Raw genomic sequence first — 12208 nt, forward strand, 5'->3', positions numbered from 1 at the left:
GGTCTACCATAGGGAATGACCTATGATAGCATTATGTACCCCACGTTTTTCAATTATTATTGACTGAGTCACTAATTTAACATAGAATTTTCTTTATCAGAATTCTCTTGAAATTCCTCATTCAGTTTCCTGCCAGCTTCCCCTTTTCCGGGTTTTAGTGGAAACACTGCTCTTAACAGCTGTGGTCCTAGTACTGACAAGCAGAACGCGTCGCGTCCTGGGACTACTCCCGGAGGCTGTGGTGGTGGTGATGAGAATGGAAAACCCCCACTGCCGTTTCCATGCTTACTCTGTTGGCCTTTGCATGCCTCCCTCCAGAGTGAGAACTTCTGGGAGAGCATTTGTGGAAACACGATACATGGGAACAGTTCTCCTTCTGTGTTGGGATTGGAATGTCGCAGGTGGCGGCATGAACTCCACACTGGGCCCACCCTAACCTGAGAGGTTCCGTTTCTCACTGTAGAGAACCACGTCCTTCTACTCCCTGCCCAAGCCCTGTGGCTTTCTTGCATTGCTTTAGCACCAGGTCCTGATACCAGGCAGCCTTTGGAATTTGGGAAGGCTACTTTTGGAATGCTTTCTAAAAATGCACAACTTGGGGACATACCAGAAGAATGAGTTTAAATTACCTTAGAATTGCAGGCTTTGGTTAGTATGTGATGGAAGGTTTGGAATCTTCCCCCAGAAAAACGGACCCATAAAATCTGCATGTAGTTTTTTGATTCCAGAGGTTCTCAAAGCCTAACCATAGACTAGGTTCCTTGGCCTCTTGTGTGTAGATGCCCTTTTAAAAACCCTTTTGAGATATTAAAAGGCACAATTAAATATCTCTGAAAATGTAATTGGCAGAAAGAACATTTCAAGGACCGCTGCTCAGTTTGGGCTTTCTAGTTCACCCTCCACGAGGCCTGCCAGAATAAATGAGTTTCCTGGCTGGCCTTCAAATAGAATTGACATGTAAATGAGTCTCCCTCGTCCCTTGTTTTTACTTGGCATGCCCTTGCCGTCTCTACATTCTTAGTTTTTGTTAACTTATTTCTTACCAGTGTTACCAAAAACAAAAGTCTGTTTCTTCCCCTCATTCTTCTTTAACTATCTGCTTTGAACACTATTTATCTTTAATCTCACAAATGCTCCTTTTCTGGGTTTAGGTGGCAATTTCCTTGACTAACAGCATGTGTGGTGAGTCAACTGTCATAAGTAGATGTGGCTTTGAAGTCAGGGACCCTGGTTCATGTGAGTTTGTGGGCAAATTACTTAACCTCTTGGAGGCTAGTTGTTTAGGTGTCATATCTACTGATGGAGGTTTTAGGCAGTTTACATTTAGGTTATCTCGTGATCCCAGTGGTGAATATGGCTTATGGGTGGCGTTCAACAACAGTAATGAGGATGAGAGCTAACCCTTAGCACAGTGCTGTGCCCACGGTAGCTGAGTGCTCCATGTGCTGTGTCTCTGTACAGCAGACCTTTGAGTTAGGAACTAGTGTTACAACAGATGATTAGGGTTGAGGGAGATAAAAGGTGGCTGCCCCTCCTCATCCCTCCACTCTCTCCTCACGATGAGGGAGCGTGACCCTGCTTTGTTTGGTTCACTGTTGAAGAATTCTGACTTAGCCAGAATGTGAAATATGAATAGTTACTCCAAAGGTGATATGTCATTGTGTCAGTTGTAATCTAGTATTACCTATCTGAAACCTAGCTGAGAATAAACAGCGAGACAATTAAAAAGCTTATGTCTTTTGACTGCTTTAGTTAGTTGTTAAACTTTTCCACAAAAAAATTTCAAGTTTAAGGGCATAGCTCAGGGTAGGTTATTTGGATCATGACATATTTTGTAAATCTTATACCTTCTTACAACGTTCTTGGAATATGCATCCAAGTCCACAACATAACCATGCTTGTTTCAAAAAATACATTTATTATTCCCTAAACTTTCAAAAATAATTGTTGTAGGAAAAGATGCCAAATCTGTTTTTTAGCTTCATACTCCCTGAATATATACCATGATGTACTTTAACCTGGGAACCATATAGAGTCATATCAAATTAGTTCTTAATATTGAATCTACTTCTAAATTTGGAACAGTTTTAACAGGCTTGGTTATGTGTTTTTAAGATGATTTCGAAGAACCGTGTCTCAGTGATGGTTTATGTGATCTAAGTTAGAAGGGACTAAGGAGAGGGCTTCTAAAGAAAGATGTGTACCTTAGAAAAAGCCATAGTTGATAGCATTACAGTTTGTGTGATAGACACAGCTGCCATTGACTGTCTAACATAGACAGAGATCTTTAGGCATCAGTATATAAGGATCCATAACAAAATTATAATATATAATTGTAAGTCTTAAAGGCATCAAAAACCAGGTAATCTGTGAGTGATAATCCCTAATTAAAAAGAGAAATTTATAATAATTGGTAAGACTTTTTCTAGAAGGTTAATTTTTAGTGTTTAAATCGCTATAACTTCAGGACAGTCTAGATAGTATGTGCGTTGTCAAAAGGATTTCACGTGACCAAGAGTTAGTCATCTTGTAGTCTGTGGAAAACTGTCTCCTTTTGTTAAAATTTTATTGTGATTTCTTTAAATTCCAGACTTATTTCCTAGGCTTTAAAACATTTTTTTCCTTTAATTTACTCCATTTCTCATTTCCGTGGCCTTGAATATGCTTGTGATGCTAGAACTATATTCTTTTCACAGGTTCTTAACAAATGTATTTTTAAGTCTCACACCTTGAGTTCATCTGCTAATGCTAGAGTTTCCTTCACGTTTCACTTTACCCTGCCCTTCTCACCAGGAGAGGCCGTTGACAGCCACTGACTTTCAAGTCTGGTTTCTCTGGCTCTCAAGACATTATTATTATTTGTCCCTGTCATTTCCTTTCCTCTCATCTGTTCAAAGCACCTCCTCTGTTACCGTCTTCTGCACCCTGTTTGCTGGTCCTGTTTCTTTGCTTTGGCAAGCCCACTCCTGCGGGTCAGCGTTTCTTCTGTTTGAAGCCCAGTGCACAACTTCTTGGAAGGCTTCAGTTGCCACTCCTGTCGGCTCGCTTACGCTTTGCTCTTGGTTTCGCGACTCTTTGATAATAGCATAGCGGGGTAATGGGTTATCGGGGACCTCGTCCCTTGGTTGGTAAGGAGCACACATCTCCCTAGCCTCGTTGTAAGGCATCTGAGACCTTCTGAATGCCAGTGTGACCTAGTACTGTGTCCAGAGGCTCATTCTTAAAGGGCCCTGGCCTTTTATTGAGCATGTGTGTCCAGAATATTTAGTCATCCTTGATAGTTTCTTTAGCATTTTCTGCTTATAATTTCCCCCTTTTTATGAAAAAAAGAAAAATATGTCTTAATTTTAAAAACTCAGCTTATTCTTTGTAAAATACTTCTGTTGAATTACTTGGTACTTTGTGATTTTTTTTTCTTTTGTCCTTGAAATAAAAAGCCTTTCAAGAATTGGAGGATAATGTAAAAGAGAAAAAAATCCCCCACAATTTAAGTTATTTAACTATCTGGGGTTTATGTAAAGTAATTTTAAGCATTCTGATTATTCTCATAGCATATTCCTAACACAGTGCTGTGAAGAGGCTGTTTCTGTGGTCTCTGGGGAGGGGCGCTGGACGTACTGACAGAGTCTGTCTTTGCAGTTGACTGGGTTGTTGCTGATATTCTGGCCATCCGGCAGAATGCTCTCGGACACGTGCGCTACGTGCTGAAGGATAGGCTCAAGTGGCTTCCATTATATGGGTGTTACTTTTCTCAGGTAACTTTTCTTTCCTCTACTTTTTCCTTTACATATGGGTCAGTTAAAAAAATATATTTTAAAGTTTAACATACACTTAATATAAATATATGTGGATTTTTTGGTTCTGTTTTGTAGTGTTGGGGATTGAATGCATGTCTTCATGCATGCTGAGTAGTCGCTGTACCACTGAACTATATCCCCAGAATTTTTCTTTGGTATTTTTGATGTTGTATATGTATATACGTGTCTGATTGTCCACATAGTTAAATGAAATAGCAAAAGTACAAAAGTCAGATAGGAAACTAAAGACACAGAATTCAGTAGTCAGTTACTTTAAGAAACCAATGGTAAAATTAATTATGATCTCTCAGAGATTAAGCAAAATAATGAGATAATGTGTAAAGTTCTTAGCATGAGGGCATTTATTTTCTAAGGTCCTAAAGTGCAGGATCCAGGTGTGAGAGAGCGGGTTTCTGCCTAGCCTTTCTCCCTGGCTGGCAGATGACAGCACCCTCCCTGTGTCTTACGTGATCTTGTTCTGTGCACTGCATTCCTGTTGTTTGTTTTCCTCAGAAGGATGCAGTCACTCTGGCTCAGCCCCCCACCCCAGGACCTTGATGTATTTATCATGATTACCCCTGTCTCCACACAGTCACCATGGAAGTTGGAGCCTCAACACCTGGGTTTTGGGGAAACAAATGTAGTCCTTACCAGTGCCACGTAAATAGCTGTAGCTGGGTCGGTTTTTCAAATCCCTAAAGGTTGTTAGTGCTGACATTTAAGGATATTTTTTAGTGATTCTGTAATGAATCAGTGGAAAATTGGGAGTTAAGATCCATCTGATAAATAGAGTTTTTGGTTTAAAGGATATATTTTTAAGAAAGAAAGGATTTTAACTACCAACAAACTAAACGTTCATATATTTTCATAGGATAGCATGCAATTTTATTGGAATAATGTTTATCTAAGTTATTTAGGTGCTAATATTTGAATGTATTAAATATACCTTAAATTGTGAAATGTGGTTTTGTTCTTTACTCTTCAGGAGCAGAGTTGCCTCTCTGATGACTGTGGCAGTTGGTTAATTTAAAAGTAAATGATTTTCCTCCCCATTTTTTCATGTGCAGCATGGAGGGATCTATGTGAAGCGAAGTGCCAAATTTAACGAAAGAGACATGAGGAGGAAGCTGCGGAGTTACGTGGACGCGGGGACCCCAGTAAGAGTGCTGTTTGTGTTTTTCCTTAGCAGCTCCTGATTACTAATCTAGGGTCAAGGTGACATTTAAGATTTGGTTTGAAAGTACACAACCATATAGGTACTAAATAATTCAGAGTTTTGTGAGGCAACAAAAATTCTCTGAATAAAAGTCAGTGATTCTTTTTAGCCATCAGAAAGGTTGCTGCAGACAATTAAGTCCTTTCCTGGTGGTTGTCAGTGTCGACCTTAAAGAGGAATAAAAAGAACATTTCATACTTTTGGAGTCTATAAATAGAAAACGGCAATGTGCTGGTAACCCTACACTTGAGTTCCTCGGAGCTCATCGAACTTCTGTCTTCTTTAGATCAGATTTGATACTAGAAGCAGCCACTGTTTTCTGTCAGTATAAATTTGGATTTTTCTTATACACTGAATTGTTTGAAAAACCAGGAGTATTAATATTTACATTCAATGTGAATATTATTTTCCAAAACTATGCTTAAAAAAAAAAAACAACCCAAGAATCTCGATCTTCTATTTGAAGAATGCCAGTTGCTGCCAAATGACTTTTCCCATGATTCCCCCTGGATCAGCAACAGGATCGCCATGACGGCTTGGGATCTGTCTTTCAGTGCATTCCAAGTGCTCTGAAACTTTGCTCAGGGGCTCAACTTCTTTTCTTTTTCTTCTTATCCCCTCTCTCCTCCTCTCCACTTGCCAGGGCTTGTGGGCAGCAGCCTGGGCTCCCGTTGAAGGGATTCTGCGAGTCAGCTGGTGAGGTACCCAGTGTGAGCATTTTCTCATAAATGTTCTCTGGGTGTTTTTGCAGTAGGAGGTGGCGTGCAGTCTGGGCAGATGGCAATGGAATGAGATGAGGGGAAGAGCGGCCCTGTGTCCTGTCATAGCGCACTCTGGAGGACAGGCATTGAGTCGAGAAGGGACTACTCAGTTTTATACAGTGTGGTGGGTTTTTGATACAGTGGGGGTCATTTTGTAGATCTCCAAAAGACAGACTAGATTGGAAATATTTATATCCACTTTTAAAAGTTTTAAATTTAAAGACATGGATTAATGTGTTAAAATGTCCATTTTTCTTTTCTCGTTATTGGCTCTACAGTTTGGTGTCTATCATTAATTTTGGAAAATTTCTGTTTATTACAGGTTGAGTATCCTTGAGAACCAGAAGTGTTTCAATTTCGAATTTTTTAGATTTTGGAATTTTCCATAGGCTTTACCTGTTGAACATCTCTAATCAAAATCTAAAATGCTCCAAAATCTGAAACTTTTTGAGGAATGTCAGTATTCAAAATTTTGGATTTTGGAGCATTTTGGATTTGTGATTTTTGAATTGGGAGTGCTCAACCTGTATTTCTTTGAATATTATTGCTATCCTGTCCTCTCTCTCTTCTCTGGTTACTGGTGTGTTGGATCATTTGATGCTGTCCCACAGCTCTTGGATGCTTTACCCTGTCCCACAAATTGCCCTCCCCATTCTCATTTTTATTTCTGTCTTACAGTTTGGGTAGCTTCTGCTGATTGCCATCAAGTTCACTAGTTCTTCTTGTGGCTGTGCTCAGTCTGTACTTGAGCCAGTTAAAGGCATTCTTCGTCTGTACCTGGTCCTTCCTCTCAACATTTCTCTTTGACTCTCTCTCATGATTTCCTCTTGTACTGCACGTCTCCACTTGAGAACCTTGATTGTGCCTCTCACCCTTGCTGGCTGTTTTCCAGCATCTGCCTGAGACCAGTGCTTCTGGTGGTTCTGTGTCCAGACCCTGCTTTCACCTGCCTTTTCACACCTCCTAAGAGTTTGAAAGTTGGTATCTTGGGTAGACTAGAAGGCACTGAGGCAGATCGTCCCGACACTTGGAAATGGTCGCACCTTTCTTTTTCCCTGTGTTGGGAGTGGAGTCTGCCAGCCAGCAGTTGTGTTAGGTTTGAGCTTTGCTATGTCGTGTTTTGTCTTTGGGGCTTCAGATTCCAGTAGCTTTCATTACTTTGTGCTCAGGATGGAGGGTGTCCTATCGGAGAGTTTTCCCTAAGTGTCTGTTCCATGCCCAGCTTTTACTCAGGCTCCCTCTCTCCATAGTACTCTGGAACGTGTTGCTGAGCTCTGCTGATTTGGTAGCGGGAAGGAAGGAGTATTTTTGTTTTGATTCAGACTTAGGGAGGGTATGGAGGGCAGCCTTCTCTGACCCTGCCTTTGCCCCTCTGTCTGTGCCTGGATGAATCCCTGCCCTCCCTCCTCTGAGGCTTCTTTCTTCCTTCTCTTCCCCTTGCATCCTTAGTTTTCCATCCACATCTGAAGTGTAGCAGAATTTTCTTGCTCTTTTACCAGCAACTGCACAGGAGAGAGGAGGGAAGGGCCTGTGTGGGCTGGGCGGCCGTCCAGGGCTGCTTCTCTCTCCAGGGCTGTGTTGTTCTCCCGACTCCAGCATTTCCCCCTTTGTCTTTCCGTGGTTTTCCCTTCCTCCTCACTTCCTTCCCTCCTTCAGGTTGTAGTGCCTGGGGCCATCGGGGGTGCTTCTGTTTTACTGGTTCACATTTGGCTTTTGAAAATCGGTAACAATTTTTTAACTAAATTTTTTTTAGTGGCCCCCGGCATTTCCTACGTAAGCAAGTGCTGACATCTCTTGTCCCCTTTGAGCCCCTTCCTCAGTGTTTGGTGGGGGTTGCCTTGCAGCCTGTCAGCTCTTTGAAGTTGTGAATTTACACGCTGCCAGTGTTGTTGTGCTGGTGTAGGGTTAGGAGCAACCTTCTTCAGTGTTCTGCATGCTAAATTAATTCGTAATTCTGAGACAGTTGCTTAAGTTGCTGAAGCTGGCCTTGAACTTGGAATCCTCCTGCCTCAGCCTCCTAAATTGCTGGGATTACAGACATGCACCACCACACCTGGCTTTGTCATCTGTTTGATACTTTGAAAATTATGTTATATCTAGTTTTTCAAATTGTTTTTATAGGAAGGTTCATTCAGATAGTCTACTTTTTCATTGTGACTTACCAAAAGAACCTTATTGCTTTTCAAGGGCAAGAGTCTCACTTTTTATGTTCCTAGCACATAATGACTGGCATGCTCATGTTGGAATCACCCTGTATCTGAGGTCCAATTTCTTAGAATCTAGATGAAAGCAGAGATTATACTCTTATTTGTGAAAGTTAAGTAACTGACATGGTAGAATGTATTTATCAAGTTAGCTTTCATATGGCTTAATATATCTCTTAGGAATCTATGACTACATGAGTTAGTCCTCAATATTGTTATTTAAGGGATTACAAAATTTTATTTTAAAAAAGTGTATCTGTATTACAAATTATTAAGAAATAATTTCCATAATTGTTGCTGGGACAATATTTTCATAAGGTACTTATTGGTTCTGGATGCAAATGAAACATTTATGATAAAAATAACTACATAATTTATAAAAGTCATGAAGTTAGAATTCGAGGTAGTAAATTTATATGCTTTTTCTTCCAAGTTTCTTTTGGAGTGGGAGGCAGCCTATTAGATGAGAGTACTCCTTTGGCATCAGATTTGGCTTTAAGTCCTAGGTCTGCTGTTTAGACTTTATTATTTTACATAAGTCACTTTCTAAGCTTTGATTTCCATTTTCATTAAATCTATTAATAACTATTAATTTGTTAGCTAGTCTTAAATAGCATATTTGCAAACTACACAAATTGTCTTAGTTTCCTATTACTACTTTAACAAATAATACATACTCACCGGCTTAAAATAACACAGATTTATTATCTTAACTTTTCTAAAAATCAGCCCAAAATAGGTCTCACTGGACTGAAATCAAAGTGTTGGTGGGCTGTGGTCCTTTCTAGAGACTCTAGGGAAAATCCATGCTCCTGCCTTCCCCTGCTTTTAAAATGGCCTGCTTCCCTACCTCGTGGCTCCATCCGTCTCCACAGTGAGCGCTGGCTGGCCTGGTCTGTCCTTATGGACCATTTCTCTGGTTCTGACTTTTAAAATATATATATATTTATTTTTTTGTTATAGGTGGGCACAGTATCTATTTCACTTTTATGTGGTGCTGACGTTTGAACCCAGTGCCTCCCGTGTGCTAGGCAAGCACTCTACCACTGAGCCACAACCCCAGCCCTCTGGTTCTGACTTTTGAGCCCCTTTCCTGTTCCAGGACTTTCCCCCTTTCCTGTTCAAGGACTCTCATGATTATATTAAGCCTTCTGGTTAGTTGAAGATAACTTGTTGTCTTTAGGTCCATAAGTAATCCTCATAACTCCCTCTGGCCTTGTCACACAGTACGTTGAGGGCTCCAGGGTTAGGATGTGGACCTCCCAGGGAGGGAAGGCGTTATCCTGCCCACCACACTCACATATGTGTTTATGGGACCTGACCATGTTTTCTGACCATGCATATAGCACTTTCAGAGTGAAATAAATAATGAGCTCAGCGAGGAAAGAAACTATTCTGTATCCTGCCACATTTGGCAGGTTTTCCTCTTAACCGGATGATGGACTTTTGAATGACTTGAGTGTTTCTGATTGTAATTGTAAAAAACTTTAAAATGGTTTGCTAGATTAGATTAGCTTGGGGGACAGAAGGCAGAGATGAAAGAAAAGGCAGTATTCAAAGTATATAGCTAATCAATTCAGGGTTTTTAAGTTCTATAATATTGTTCCTATATAAATGTGCTTTGAAAACTATTTAGTAAACTAGAATTTCTAAAAATCAGAGGGTGAAGGAAACATTCATAAGAGCCTGCCACTTAGTGCTTAATATTTTCATGACATCCCTCTAATAATTAACTTATCCAGTGCATGGAAAAAGTCCAGTTCAGTGGTTGGTTATAGTTTAAAACTCTGATTAGAGTTGTTTTATTTTTGACTAGGTTTTTAGTGTAAATAGGTTGTTAATTTTCCATCAGAGGGTGAAACATCTCATGTTCCAAATGGTGTATCATATCTTGAAAATATATTTTTTTAAGATATTGAAGGTCATCACAGGGGAGAACAGAATCTCAGGTTCTTTCAGTGAAAACTTAGCAGATCAGACTTACATGGGTAGCAGTAGAGATCCTCTCCATAGTTTAACTACTAGTAGTTTGTCGTTTTTTTCTTGTAGCTCCCATTCCTCCTTGTCGGGGGACAGCAGTTTCTTTTACATCATGCTTCTTGCGATGAGGTTCCCGACGCCCAGGCTACCCTGCAGGGTGCCCTTTTCTTGCCCCAGTGCTCTGGCTTGCTCCTTGTCCTCCCTCCAGGGCCACCTTCTCCTTACCCCGGGAATAAAGAGGATGGCTGCTGGGCTGGGGATGTGGCTCAAGCAGTAGCGCGCTCCCCTGGCATGCGTGCGGCCCCGGTTCGAGCCTCAGCACCACATACAAACAAAGATGTTGTGTCCGCCAAAAACTAAAAAATAAATATTGAAAAATTCTCTCTCTCTCTTTACAAAAAAAAAAAAAAAAAAAAAAAAGGATGGCTGCCCTTTTTATCGGCATTTTGAAACCAGTAGCAAAAAAGTTATCAGATGAAAGCACCTGAAGGAGAAAAAACGTTCTGTGGAAAACCTTGCCTCTCCAAGTGTGCCTTCTGCCCCACGTGGTTGTCTGGTTGTCGGGAGGGAGAAAGAGAACACTGCTTCAGTTTCCTTGCCCTGGGTGGTGGTTCCTGAGGATGCCGCGTGCGAAGGTGACCACAGGGATGGCCGGGGTTAGGGAACGGGGTCTGGCGTCCCCTCGCCCCCTCTCCAGTCCTCCACCGAGTGAGTCAGCTCAGACTTTCAAAGCAGATCCATGTTGTAATTGAAAAGCAGCGAGTTGTAGTGCTGTTTTATGTTACGCACTGTATTAAGTAGATGTGCATATTAAAAGATGGTAACCTTTTATTTTTATAATATCGTCAGGAAGCGTAGGTATCGTTATAATTTTCACTTTCTTAGTTTTTTCCTTTCATATATAATTTCTGCTTTTGGTGTCCTATTAAGAAATCTTTACTAAACTCAGAGTTGCTGAGATTTTTCTCCTAGAAACATAAAAGTTTATTTTTTACATTTGGGTCTGTGATTCATTCAAGTTCATTTTTGTACATAAGGTAGGAGTTTATTTTTTTATATAGATATATATCGCCTTTGATTGAAAAGGATATCTTTTCCCCATTGTTTGAAATAAATGTACTGTGTGTAGGTCTGTTATTGATACATAGTGGATTCTGTGTTCTTTTCTGTAGATTTGTATGTGTGTCTTTATACCAGTACCTTTCTTTCATGATTACGCTTGCTTTATAATCAGTTTTGAAATCTGGTATATTGAGTTTTAAATTTTCACTTTGTTTTCAAAATTGTTTTGGATTTTATTGATTCTATAACTCAGTGTGGGAAGAACTGATATAACAGAATTGAATCTTTGGCTCTATAAATAGCTTACATTTCTTTATCTAAGTCATCTTTAATTTCTCTTATTAGTGTTCTGTAGTTTTTAGGGTATGGTTTCTATATTTTCAGCCAAATTTTTACTACCTTAAGAAGTTCACATTTTCAATGCTATTAAAAATTCACATTTAAAAAGTACATTCTGTTGTTGATAGCATCTAAATATACAGTTGTTTTTTGTATATTGACTTTTTAATCCCATAACATTGCTAAGCTTACTTATTAGAAGTAATAATAACTTTAACTTCTTTTAGATTATTCCTTAGGGTTTTCTATATAGACAATAATGTCATTTGTATTATCTGAGTGACAGTTTTGCTTCTTTTAAAATCTGATGTCTTTTATTTTTCTTGCCAGATTTTCTGGCCAGACCCTTCAGGACATTCTCAATTAGAACTAAGAGAGCAGCAGCCTTTCTCAGCCTTGGAGGAGACACTCCTTCTCCTGCCCTTCTTGGTGCCTAATCCCATGCCCCGTTCAGAGTCCCCTGTGTAACTTGTCCTTCACAGCCTTGTGTTCCTTTCTCACAGTATGTCACGATGTGTAGTTGCACAGTTTTATTTGTTTATCTTGTGTATTTTCCTCACTTGTACGTAAAGACTGGAGGGGAGGCTGTGTCTGTTCTGCGTCTGGTGTGTAGGACCTGGCACATAAGGAGAGTGCAAGAAATAGCTCTCTGGGGACCTTGCCTTCTCTGATTGTCAGTCTTCTTTTAAGGTAAACACCCAAGAGCAGGAGAGCATGCTACAAGAGTGGTTAGCCAGGGGAAAACCATTCTGTCTCTCGTGGTTGAGCCTAAGGCTGATCGCCAGCAGTGATTGCTCTCGTAGATCTGGATGTAGACTTTAAGAACATGTTCTCATGAACATGAATTTA

General features: G+C 40.2%; 1 protein-coding gene across 4 annotated transcripts in view; it reads left to right on the forward strand.

Moving 5' to 3' along the window:
- The window catches only part of Agpat5 (1-acylglycerol-3-phosphate O-acyltransferase 5), a 64916-nt gene that overhangs the window by 19028 nt on the left and 33680 nt on the right, over positions 1 to 12208 (forward strand). For 3 of the 4 annotated variants that reach the window (XM_058584854.1, XM_046460548.2, XM_046460553.2), the window contains exons 3-4: positions 3640 to 3755; positions 4865 to 4954. The exons of the other annotated variant lie outside the window; for it this stretch is intronic. In XM_058584854.1, coding sequence (XP_058440837.1) covers positions 3640 to 3755; positions 4865 to 4954 — 206 coding nt within the window. The remainder of the gene's footprint in view (positions 1 to 3639; positions 3756 to 4864; positions 4955 to 12208) is intronic. 4 annotated transcript variants of the gene reach the window in all.

This window comes from Marmota monax, unplaced genomic scaffold (genome assembly GCF_021218885.2).
Source record: "Marmota monax isolate L192 unplaced genomic scaffold, Marmota_monax_Labrador192_F-V1.1 WCK01_AAM20220418_F8-fsc00310, whole genome shotgun sequence".
Taxonomy (NCBI): Eukaryota; Metazoa; Chordata; class Mammalia; order Rodentia; family Sciuridae; genus Marmota; species Marmota monax.